This window comes from Sebastes fasciatus, chromosome 23 (genome assembly GCF_043250625.1).
Source record: "Sebastes fasciatus isolate fSebFas1 chromosome 23, fSebFas1.pri, whole genome shotgun sequence".
In the NCBI taxonomy this organism is placed as follows: Eukaryota; Metazoa; Chordata; class Actinopteri; order Perciformes; family Sebastidae; genus Sebastes; species Sebastes fasciatus.
The window spans coordinates 14971408-14983090 of record NC_133817.1 but is presented as its reverse complement, the minus strand read 5'-3'; the positions used below and the strand labels follow the sequence as shown (position 1 = coordinate 14983090).

The window sequence follows — 11683 nt, the reverse complement described above, 5'->3', positions numbered from 1 at the left end:
TTTTAAAGAACAGGTTAACCAGCTAGCAGCATCGGGATCTGTCTGAGGAATCACCTCCTCCTTCGACAGCAAACCGCGGCGGTCGTTGCCAGTTAAATTCCCGTAAATCTCTTTCATCTCTTCCTCAACATCCCTCAGAACCCCCCCTCCCCTCCCTCCCTCCCTCGCGTGCAGAACTGACAGGAATCCCAAACCCACGTCTAACCAGGTAACCTTGGAAACGCAAAGCCTCTCGTGGGCAAAGGAGGGAGGAGAGGCTCGCGACGGGCCAGCGGGGGCTGGTCTCCGTCGTGTCACTCACCACGATGAAATCATTAGCTCTGCCGGGCACCGGCGCTACACTGCAGCAGGACACTTTTCCATCTCTCTCATTTTTGCTTTTATTATTACTACTGTTTGGGTGTAATTTCCGCGCTCTTGCTTTTTCTGAGCATAGGCAGCCCGTGTCCAATTTGTCAAGCTCCATTTACTACGCTGTGGACAGTAGCACGGTATTGTGTGTGAATGTATGCAGCAGGAAGAGGAGGGGCATTAACACTGGGCTACTGCAGCTGCTGTGGACTGTGGCTTGTTCTGCTCTTACATGGCCTGTGTAATCTCAGTCTAAAGGATTACTGTTGATTCCTGGCAGGCAGAGGGAATCTGTGCACCAGGGACTAGCGCCAGGGTTGTGGTCACAGACCCGAGCACAACTGATCATAGAGTCCCAGCAGGACGACGGGCCTGGCTAGCTGGCTGAGTTACCACTAAACAGCCTCATTATCGGCGCTGTCACTCTGAAATTGTGCAAGTCGTACAGTTTGACTCTGAATAGTTCAGATTGGGACATCAATAGAAATCAAATTGTGGGGGCCTGAGGGAGGGAGATGGGTGAGAAAGCAGATGTTCTGGCTCCAGAATTGTTGCATGGCTTTAATCTCCTCATCACTAATCGCTATAACTGGATTCAGTAGCACCTGCTGCTCAAAGCGCAAATGTGCCAGGCAAGGACGAGAAAAGAGGAGTTAGAGGCAGAGGGGAGGGCCAGACAGTACAATGGGTGGGCAAGAACAGCCAGTACAGAGTAGAAACTGACACGGGGACATGCAAAAATATGCAACCCCTCATTATGTGCATAAAACCACTGCAGCCAATTATTAACAAATTGAGGCTTTGACCTACATCCAGTGCTGTTAAATGGGGAGGGAGACGCTGATCAAGCTAAAAGCTAACACATAAAGGTTGGTGTTAAGCTGTAAGGCAATTATATATTGTTGTGTGTGTGTGTTTGTGGGCAAGCAACTTACCTTTCTTACGATTTTCCACAACTGCATCCTGCTTGTCTGTGGAAAAATACACCGGGGAGTCAGTAGTAGTAAGTAAAAAACACAATTGGTGGGCAATACACAGTAACTGCACTATTAAACACATATCTTGAGGTCAGAGGTCAAGGGACCCCTTTGAAAATGGCCATGACAGTTTTTCCTCGCCGAAATTTAGCAAACGTTTGGTGCGTTATTTAGCGTTCTCCCCGACATGGTAGTATGACATGGTTGGTAACAATGGATTCCTTGGGTTCTCTAGTTTCATATGACGCCAGTATCTTCACCTAAAAATCGCAAGTTGTGTTGATGCGTTAAAGAAATTAGAGGCGTTAAATCAAATTTCTGTTAACGTGTTATTATCGCGTTAACTTAGACAGCCCTAATTGAAAATAATTCTTGCAAAGCAATAAATCACCGCTGTGACGTTATTAAAGATAGTCCAACCATGTTTAACTTGGGCTGTGGGGGAACTATAAATGGCATTTTCACCATTTTCCGATATTTTATAGACTAAAGATTAATCAAAAAAATATTCACCAGATCGATTGATAATGAAAAGAATGAAAAGTAACTGCAGAATCTCCTACGGCTCAGCCCTGGACCTCGACAAGTCTCAATGGAAGATGATGGAATCTTTATGTGAGATGCAAAACTGGTGGTAGAAAATGGAAAATGTCCACGCAAACATGTGAACAACAGAACAAGGAAGGGAAATAATAAGCAGTGGGGAATGGTCACACTAACTTTTCCTCTGTTTCTTCTTCTCCTCCTTTTCCTTTTTCTTTTCCTCTTCATCCTCGTCATCGTCCTCAGCGGTCCCAAGTAAAGTGAAGATAATTCCAGTTTGAGAGTTGACACCCACAGCAGTGACCAACATTTTCCCTGAGCCTTCCATTACATGGGTGCCTTTGGACAGAGGAGGAAAATAAAATGTCAGTAACTAAGGGTGGGAGGGAAAGTATGCACAGTATGTACAGTATCTGACTAAATGTTTCACTTTGCTTCCAAGATTATTTACAGCATGTTTCTGTTCATACTTCAACCCGGACCAAATATACGGTACAGATCTCTAACTTATTTGTTGCTTTGTCTCTTTGGTCCAGACTAAACGTTGAGCTAGATTCCTTTGCTTACAGAGAAGGTGGTTTAGCCAGGCTTTCAAGTGGCGTTGTTCAGCTACACACGAGAAGGTTTGATTTTTAAATCGAGGCAATAAATACAAAAGGGAAATGGTGCGCTTGCAAGTAGAAAGAGAAAGAAACAGTCACGGATGCAAATATCCTCCAAACCTTTAATCAACAGCCTTTAATCAAAAGCCAATTGTCAATCTGGGTGAATTAATGGGAATCTGAGAGGCTAGAACAAGGTTTCTCCAGAGATCTCTGGGTCTCCGTGCCTCTCGGAACACGGGACAATCTTATCGATTTATACAGAAAGAGCAAATGACCAGAAAAAAGAGAAAACCAGCTTAAGTCAGAGGAAAAAGAGAGTGAAAACAGAGAGCGAGAGACTGAAAAGTACAAAGCAGTTAAAAGTTCTCTCATGCCTCTGTTAATTAGAGGATGCTTTCCTTTCATTCGTGAGAGTGATTGCAGAAGGGATACAGCTAAGGGAAATCAAAAAGCATTGGTGGAGCAATGTTCACACACACTCCTCTCTCTTGGATGTGCGCCATTAAAGAGCGCCGTATGAACTAAACAATAAGTGTTTCTGTAGAATCCCTGCACACTTCTTCTGGGGGTTTTGAGTAGAGTGAAAACAAAGCTACCCGACGGCACAAACACAGTGTTTGAATGGGCTTTGTGCACGTGAACTCTCCGCACGTCAAACCCGAACCTATTACAGCTTTACATCTGGGGAGTGTTGGATGGCTGCTAATTGATTACACTGAGCAGCAGGCTAGGGACGCCAATTCACTTTCAATTCTAACCCAGTTTGTCGCAAAAGCCAAGCAAATTACCATCACAACATTGAATACACAGAGAATTTATCTCTAAAAGCATGAGCAAATATCATTAGGACAGAAGTTGCGCACTACGCTGAATACTGATGAATTCTCGGGGTTCAATTATTTTCAATGTGCAAGCTGCAAAAGGTTAATTTGTGAATAATGAAAACCTATCCTAAACATCCAATTAGTGGTTTCACCTGTTCTTAGCTGAGTAAAAATATTTTTTTTCATATTTTGTAAAGGTTATTGGAGTAAATGAAATATTAAACACTGTTTTGAAGCTTCGCGGCCTCACAGAATGCCTGAAGACGGCAGATCAAAGATAAAACGGCTGTAAAAAAATGGATTGCATTCTGATGTGATGAAATTGCACAGTGGTTATCTGCCATTTATTTTTTAAATAAAGATTGGAGTCCAAAGAATCCAGACTTTGAAGGTAATGTGTAATGTATTATTTAATTTAACTCAGCTCAGTCAGTTTTGCAGATGTCTTAAAGCACCGACCTTTTTCAGCCTGATACTGACAGCAATACCTGGGCTTTAGGTATCGGCCGGTACCGAGTATCGATCCGATACCAATGTTGAATTAATATGCTGTATGCCTCACTGTGTGGAAGTGACCGGGATCATTCTTTTATGTGTAAGGCAACATCAGGCTTGATTTAAACAGTGCTTTCCTAACTTTGTAAAACAAAATGTAACAAATAAATACATAAATATAAATTTACTGAACTGTTATTTAATATTAAAATAATAAATCATAAGCCAGCAACCTGCTAAAAAATCGTTAAAGTTAACTTGACTGTTTATTTATTATTAAAATAATAAATCGTACACCAGCAACTTGGTAAATCTTCAAAATTAACAGGAATTACAATTCAAGTGTAAACCTTTTTTATGCGGCAACAAATTGGTCAAAACTTCGACAGGAATTTAAATTCCACTCTATAATGTATACAAACATAAAATGTAATTGAACAGATCGGCCCCATTGTCACCGATATATGATCCAGCTATTTGAGTCAATATCGGCCCGATGCACGATCCGGTATCTTATCGGTGCATGCCTAGTTTTCAATCAAACCCCCTTTCAAAAATCACAACATCCATTGTCTTCCGGTAACAACCAGCAAGGAGAGAATTAAGGAAAAAAACATTGAGGCTTCATGTTACCTGATAATAGCATTGGATCTTTTTCTAGTGTTTTCTTCACATGGTCTGACTCCCCTGTGAGTGAGCTCTCGTCGATCTTCAGATCGTTGCCTTGGATGAGGACTCCGTCGGAAGGCAAAAGGTCACCTGAAACACACACGGACCAAGCAAATCTTTCATTTAGTGTGTAAAAGAATAATTATTTTGAATGACTCTTAAATTACATCCCAAGCCTTCTCTATATTCTATCCATCACAGAAACCATTGTCGTTAAATTTAAATGACTTCAGTAACAAATCAAAATCTCTTCTCACCATATTTTACTTGTGCAACGTCGCCGACCACGATCTCCGCCACAGGAATTTGGATGACTTGTCCTCCACGGACGACAGTAAATTTCTGTTCCTGCTCGATGCGGCTCTGTAGGCCCCTAAACTGCTTCTCTTTACTCCAGTCGTTGAACGCCGTCACCAGCACCACGCAGATAACTGACAGGAGAATGGCGGCGCCCTCGATCCAGCCCGCCTCTGACTCATTTTCATCCTCCGCACCGCCAGCTGCCCTTCCACAGTCTGCAGAGGGCCAAGGGCAAATCTTAATACAAAGTCACTTACAACTCTCACACACATTATCCCATCACTCGGGCACAATGAAATGCACAAACAGCAAATAAATGCAGTGCTAAACACTAAGAAATGAGGGCATTTCATTAGATTTCACCATGAAATAAATTAACTAGACAAATGAGTCAGGGACAAGCAAACATTTCTTTAACATAAAACATGTTATATTCAAATAAAATGTCACACATGAAGAGGCTATATCAATGAACAGGAACATGGTTTCATAAAAAAAGAATAGGATTGTAATGAAGTGTTGCTTACGTTCTCTTTCGGCATCTGGAGGTCTATAAAAAGAAAGGCCTAATGAAACTATGGCTGCCACTTCTAGGATAATCAGTGTGACATCCTGTAGCGCCTCCCACACTAACTGTAAGAAAGTTTTAGGCTTTTTGGGCGGTATTAAATTTTCCCCAAACACTGTTTTCCGCTTCTCGATGTCTCCGGGCTGTCCACTTAGACCTGGAGAGAGGGAACACAAGAGGACAAAAGCATTTCATTTGTAAGATTTCCATTTGAAATCCATCTTGGAAATTAATGTTAGACCACAAACATTAAATATTCACATCAAAAAGAACGCCTTAAATTGTGTGCCATGCATTACTGTAGACATTTAGCTCACAGGAGTAGTGCTTGTCTCCAAAAAAGTAAAAGTCAGTGAGCTGTACTCTTGTAACCAGGCCTCCAAAAACATTATCCCCCAAAAAGGAATCAGCATTTCTGACAGGACACTGTGGAGGCGACAACGCTGGCCAACAATGACACACATTCTGTGGGCACGTCAAACATTTTCACCTCTTTCAGGGCATGCAAAAGAACGTGAGAACAGAGGTCAAATCTAATCCCACAAACTGCCTTTCTTTAAAAAAAACACAATGACCGGACTGACTAGAGAGGTTGAATCAGCTTTAGACTCGCAGGTGCTTTTATGTATACTACTGTCCCGTTATAGAGTCATCTCTCTGACACATCACACGTCTGGTTGGCCTGAGATCCATTCATCCATGTGCACACAGAGCATTCTGCAGGCACCCATTCAAATGCCTCCACATTCAAGGCACAGTCATATATTCAAAAGGGCCTTCGCACATTTGATGATGCATGACAGTTTTTCAGTTCTATTCATGCCGACTGACTGTGTGTGTGTGTGGGTGGGTGGCTGTGTAGACTGGATGGAGCTGTGTGTGTGTGGGGCAGAGTGAAGGTGGAGCAGAATTGGGGGCCAGGGAAGAGCGACTGTGTGAAACTGCTACTGACAGACAAATTGGGGGTGGGTGAGGGTGCATAGGACTGAGACTAATAAAGACCGGAGCTACCGACGGCTGAAGAGGAGCCGTACTCGGAATAGCAGTGTCTTAAATAGGGAAAAGGATCAGTAGGGTCAACGTATGGACAGAGACAGACAGAAGGACACACACACACTCACATACACGTAGACTACAGGTACAATGCAGATCGTGACACCACATTTGGATAATGAGTCTGTGCAGTGAAAACAGCCCAGGGAGTAAAGTACATTGTTCTACTGCGAATGAGACAATTCTCCATCAGAAATGCTGTCTAAATAGACCGACTGATGGTGGAGACTGAACGAGTAGGGAGTCAATCGACTCAATTGTTTCAAGCAAAAATACTCCAGCTTCTCCAAAAGTAAAGATTGGCTGCTTTTCTTTGTCATATATGATAGTAAACTAAATATCTTTTGGTTTTTTGGAAATTCTAACAGCCCCCTATTATCTAACATAATAAAGTCAAAACAAATAAACGAGAAGAAAACCTGCAGATTAATCGATAATGAAAATAATTGTAAGTTGCAGCCCTAGACTGCAGTTCAATGCTGGTTATTTCAGACAAAGGGAACACATTTCGCTAAGGGAGAAAAGACACGTCTACAATAGTTTTGTGAAGAACTGCTTGTTAATTAAATTATTAGTAGAATTGTTTAATAAAGCAAAAGTAACTTTGAGCGTTCTTGCTATCCAATTAAATATCTACACTCTGCCTCACTTGTTCTGAGGATTCTTTCTTCCTTTTCACTGCAATGATTATGTTTTAATGATTATGTTTTCGTGCATAAAATATTGAGTTTTTTGCCCTTATTCTGAAAAAGACAACCTTCCTACTAAACTGTTTGCATGGCTAATGAAAATAAATACTTCAACCACTGTCTTGAGAAGGTCAACGTTGCGATATTTGCGCAAATCCAAAAACCTGTTGACATTCAAGTCTTTCATAATGTTTAAAAGTAGACGTATTTCCGACCAGAAATGTGGGCTTTTCTTTTGGGCATTCATCTCTGCAAACTGTCGACTAGTTGGTTTGTGTACAACGAACAGAGCTGGCCGTTAACAGCCAAGAGAATACGATACTAATATCGTAATAATTGCGCTGTAACCACAGATTATTTTCATTAGCTGCAACGATGAATCGATTGTCAACTTTAATTGAATTAATCGCCAACTATTTTAATAGTCGATTCATCGATTTGAGTAATTTTTTAAGAAAAAGAAAAAAAGAAAGTCCAGTTGACATTACATCCTAACGCATACTTTTCTAAAAGGGGGGTGAGAAGAATGATGACTCACCAGCAGAGCACATTATAAAGGCTATGGGGTTTATCCTGCATAGCTGCCCGTTGCTGCTCCCTGGCTGTCTCTCACCGTCTGCTTTGATTCTCTACGCCTCTAATGAAAACATGCTGACAGCTAATACCCCATTCAATTTTACACCACCTTTTCCCTTTGCATTAGAGCAATAAATACAACTGACAGGGGACAATCAACACGTCGTCCCTCCATTGGATACACAAACAGAAAATAGGTTGGCCTTGGCCCCTCACATCATTTTAGCACCCAGTGTGTGTCTCAAGTCAAGCAGCTAATCATTAACCATTTAATTTGGATGCTTGTCCCCGGCTGACCCCTCCGAGTACTGTCATTTCAGCCAGCAGCGAGGGGTCAAGGAGGTAAGCCTTCACTCTGGGCCTGTCAAAATTCAATGAAACAGGGTCACAATTTCTCTTTTACTGCCGTTACATAACTGTGTAAGATGTGCCAACACACTGTCCTGTACAATCAAACACCCCTCACTGGACAAACCATTTCAAAGCAATCTCACTTCCAAGAGAATATGTTAAGTTTCATGCACATAATACCACTTTTTGTATGCAAAATGCAGCAAAGAGGGGTAACAAGCACACTGTCTTCTTACTTGTGGTATTTGACCTTAACCAGGCCCTAGATGGGAACTCAAGATAAGAATTGCAAGTATGACAAGAGTGATTGCAGGAATGACATTGTGTGGGATTTAGCTCTGCTTTCCTTTCTCCTATAAACAGTCTGTCTGAACGACACAAGTGTGTCATGACATTTATGTAAAACAAATAGATGACAGTCAGAGCATTTACATCGTGCTTTTCAGTTCCCGTAAGAGCCTTCTTCATGTGTATTAATTTGCTTGACTAGAAATGCAACGATTACAATTGTCTTGGCTGATTCCGATTTCCGAAGTCGACCAGCCGTTTCCGATTTTCTTTCTAAGTACTATAATTGACAGCAAGGCTCAAGACAAACTTTTTTTCACCACTGTCCTGAAAAATGATTTCAACTTTCCCAAAGTCAGTGTAAACCGTCACATATTCTAAATGTTATTCTTGTACTTTGTTATTGTCATTTATAGTGGTTATTTGCATAAAAACACAAAATTCAAATGATAAAATAAATTATTTTCATAATTTAAATATTTGCTTTGATTAAAAAAAAATATCTCGGCCTTAGTAGTTTTAATTATATATTATAAGCTGCTTAGAGCCAGCTTTATTGTTAGGAAGTTAAACAGGTCATAATTCCCTCTCTAATACCTATATTATATTGCTGTGAAAACATCTTCAAACTGGATTTATTTAAGTTTCTCTCCAAAAACAATTTTACAAGGTTACATTTGAACGCATCATGATGGCGTTATAATTTACCTTCGCCAAATAAAATTTTTTACTGAATAGAGCTTGAACGCATCATATTGCAAGTCAATTATTAGCTGTTAGTTCCATTATAAGCAGAACTGTGCTAGGGAGAGACCCCATGCTGTCGGCAGACTGTGATCACTCCGAGCAGCATCATGGGAATGAATTACAATATAATACGTTTCTGATTAAGTTAGTTGTTCCAAATGTTCTTAAGGTTGTTTCTCCACGGCTTATTTTTTGGCATGCAATTGTGAAAATTGCAGATTTATGTCTTCTTCACTCACACTGAAGAACTTCCACACCTATGTCATTTGTGTGTGGCTGTGACGTTATTGTCTGTGTCGCTGTGTGCACACGTAAGACTATCATGCAGGGGCAGCAGCACACGTGTGTAAATGTGACCGTCAAAAAAATTATGATTATTATCATTTATCAAGTGGAACAACAAAACAATGCTGCACCACGAGACACATTGAGGGGAAACAAAGCCCACTTAAATACTAAAAGCGTGTCTGGTCACTTCCAGTAGGTACATCATCAAATTACTTGGTTTCTACTAAACACTAAAATAATCTTTGACGTTCTTTTTTTAAATCTTCCAAGAGCCATCATTCTTTCTTTACTTCACAATTCTCCTTTCCCATTTACAAGTGATCAGGGCACTTTGTTGCACATAAGCAGATTCTGTGCTAATGAGCAGGGCTTTGGCTCACAAACGGAACAACAGTGCTGCACTCATTACTATAGCATGATCATTTCACCTCCAAAATAGTGTTAAATGGATCTTATTATGCAATTTCACCGGAAATGCGTTTTGGCAATGCACTTGAAACTAATATCACCCTGCTCAGGAATTCTGGGAAGACCGCTGAATGAGATAATGCCCCACCTGGCAAGCCGTACAGGAAGCAGGGTAGATGACGAATTACGGCCAAGTATGTACAAAAACGGTTTGTACTAGAGAGTCTGACCAACCACTGATTACTGAAAATGGAATAACTAACATAAATCAGGATTTAATTGTTATCTATTTCGCAGCTGAAGGCTGAAAAAAAACAAGAAACCAATTGTTCTCTCAAATCATCACAGCTTCCAAGCCAAAGATTACAAGTAGATCAGCGTACCACCGCAGTTCCCACTGAATAGCTCTAGCAGCAGGGTCTGACCATATGCTGCATCCACTCACTGGCTAAAGCCCATCTCAGTGCATCATTTTGAATTCAGACACGAAGACAAGCTACGCCGGCCCCCCTGAATTACAAAGAGTAAACTATCATTTAACAGTCTGAACCTTCCCGTTGAATGAATGAGGGGGTGTGGCGTCTGGAATGATAGATACCGAGAGCCTGTCCGCTTTTGTGAATTGCAGTCCAATTGTGCAAGCCTGTCAGCCCACAGTCCATTGGATCAATAGGCTGGAACCCAAATATTTGACTACACTAAAATAGCATCTACAGGGAGTAACTGTGAAAGGGGAAAAAATAGGGGAGTACTGCCAATAATATTGATGCGAAGTGGCCTTGCCCATTTGATAAGTCTCATTATGCAGAGGGATCCCATTGGGAGAAAAGAAATGCTGCTGTGTCAGTAGGGCTTGTTGAAAATATTGATGGTTTGATTTAATTTTTTTCTGAATATTACAGATGAAAATGACAGACGCTTTTACACCTCTGTAATGCTTCTGTAGGTATCTTTTTAAGTCTTTTCTGGGCCCCTTTAAGCTGTTAAGCATTAACTGGTTCGGGTGCCCAAAAGAAATCATCCCCAAGCCTAAATAGAAACATCTGGGTACACTTTGGAGTACAATACTATGACGCGGAGATGTGACATTAAATGCTGAGAAAATGTGGTAAAAAAAAAAAAAAAAGGATGGGAACTCTGTTACAACAATACTCCAGTGATTTAGTATTGCTCTTACAAACAGCTGGGGGACTCACGAGAGACGAATTAAAAAAAACAAGAATGGTCACAACTGATTCAGCAGAGGCTCAGATGTCCTGACTCATCAAGAATGAGTAGAACCCATACAGCAGCATTGCTTCCCTTGAATTGGGACGTGCCATTGACAACTCCGCCAGTTCCGCATAGCTAATTATTTTTGTAAATGAGGTCTTAGGCTTTATTCAAAACCGCATACTATACTAGAAGTATGTTCTGATTTGGCCAAAATGTAGTATGCAGTATGCAAACAAAAGTATGCATTGGACCAGTCTACCTCGCCTACTGTATCCCACAATGCAAAGCGCTGGAACGGCCCAATCTATGGTCACAGCAACAGTGGCCAAAAATGGCACTTTTTTTAACATGTTTTGTAGCCATTTTATCACTAAATTAATTTCTGAGAACTTTTAAGGCGAGAAATCAACTGTGTAGATTTGCTCCAACAGAAGCTCCACAAACTGCTGTGACAGCAAGCTAGTGCCTGCCAGGGTTGCTACCTAGCTAGCCAGGCACGCAGTCACTCCCTCAGGGGGGGGGATGAGCTGGCTGGAGCTCTTTCCTTCTCTCAAGAGACCGCTCTCGTAGACAAGAGGCTTGTATTTCCCTGTTGACGGATGGTTTGTTTAAATATCACAACACCATGTCCATTATAAAATGAATGGGAACCTGTGATTATCTGCCTTTTTGGAGCTTAAAAGCTCTTAATTACTGAGGAACGCAATATGTTCTGTATACTGCGTTCTTCAGTAGA

General features: G+C 41.2%; 1 protein-coding gene across 8 annotated transcripts in view; it reads right to left on the bottom strand.

Moving 5' to 3' along the window:
• atp2b1a (ATPase plasma membrane Ca2+ transporting 1a) overlaps positions 1-11683 on the bottom strand; it is a 143961-nt gene that overhangs the window by 18974 nt on the left and 113304 nt on the right. For all 8 annotated transcript variants that reach the window (XM_074625465.1, XM_074625470.1, XM_074625464.1 and 5 more), the window contains 5 exons: positions 5292-5489; positions 4722-4979; positions 4429-4554; positions 2049-2210; positions 1287-1322 (listed from right to left, as the gene is read on the bottom strand). In XM_074625465.1, the coding sequence (XP_074481566.1) occupies positions 1287-1322; positions 2049-2210; positions 4429-4554; positions 4722-4979; positions 5292-5489 (780 nt within the window). The remainder of the gene's footprint in view (positions 1-1286; positions 1323-2048; positions 2211-4428; positions 4555-4721; positions 4980-5291; positions 5490-11683) is intronic.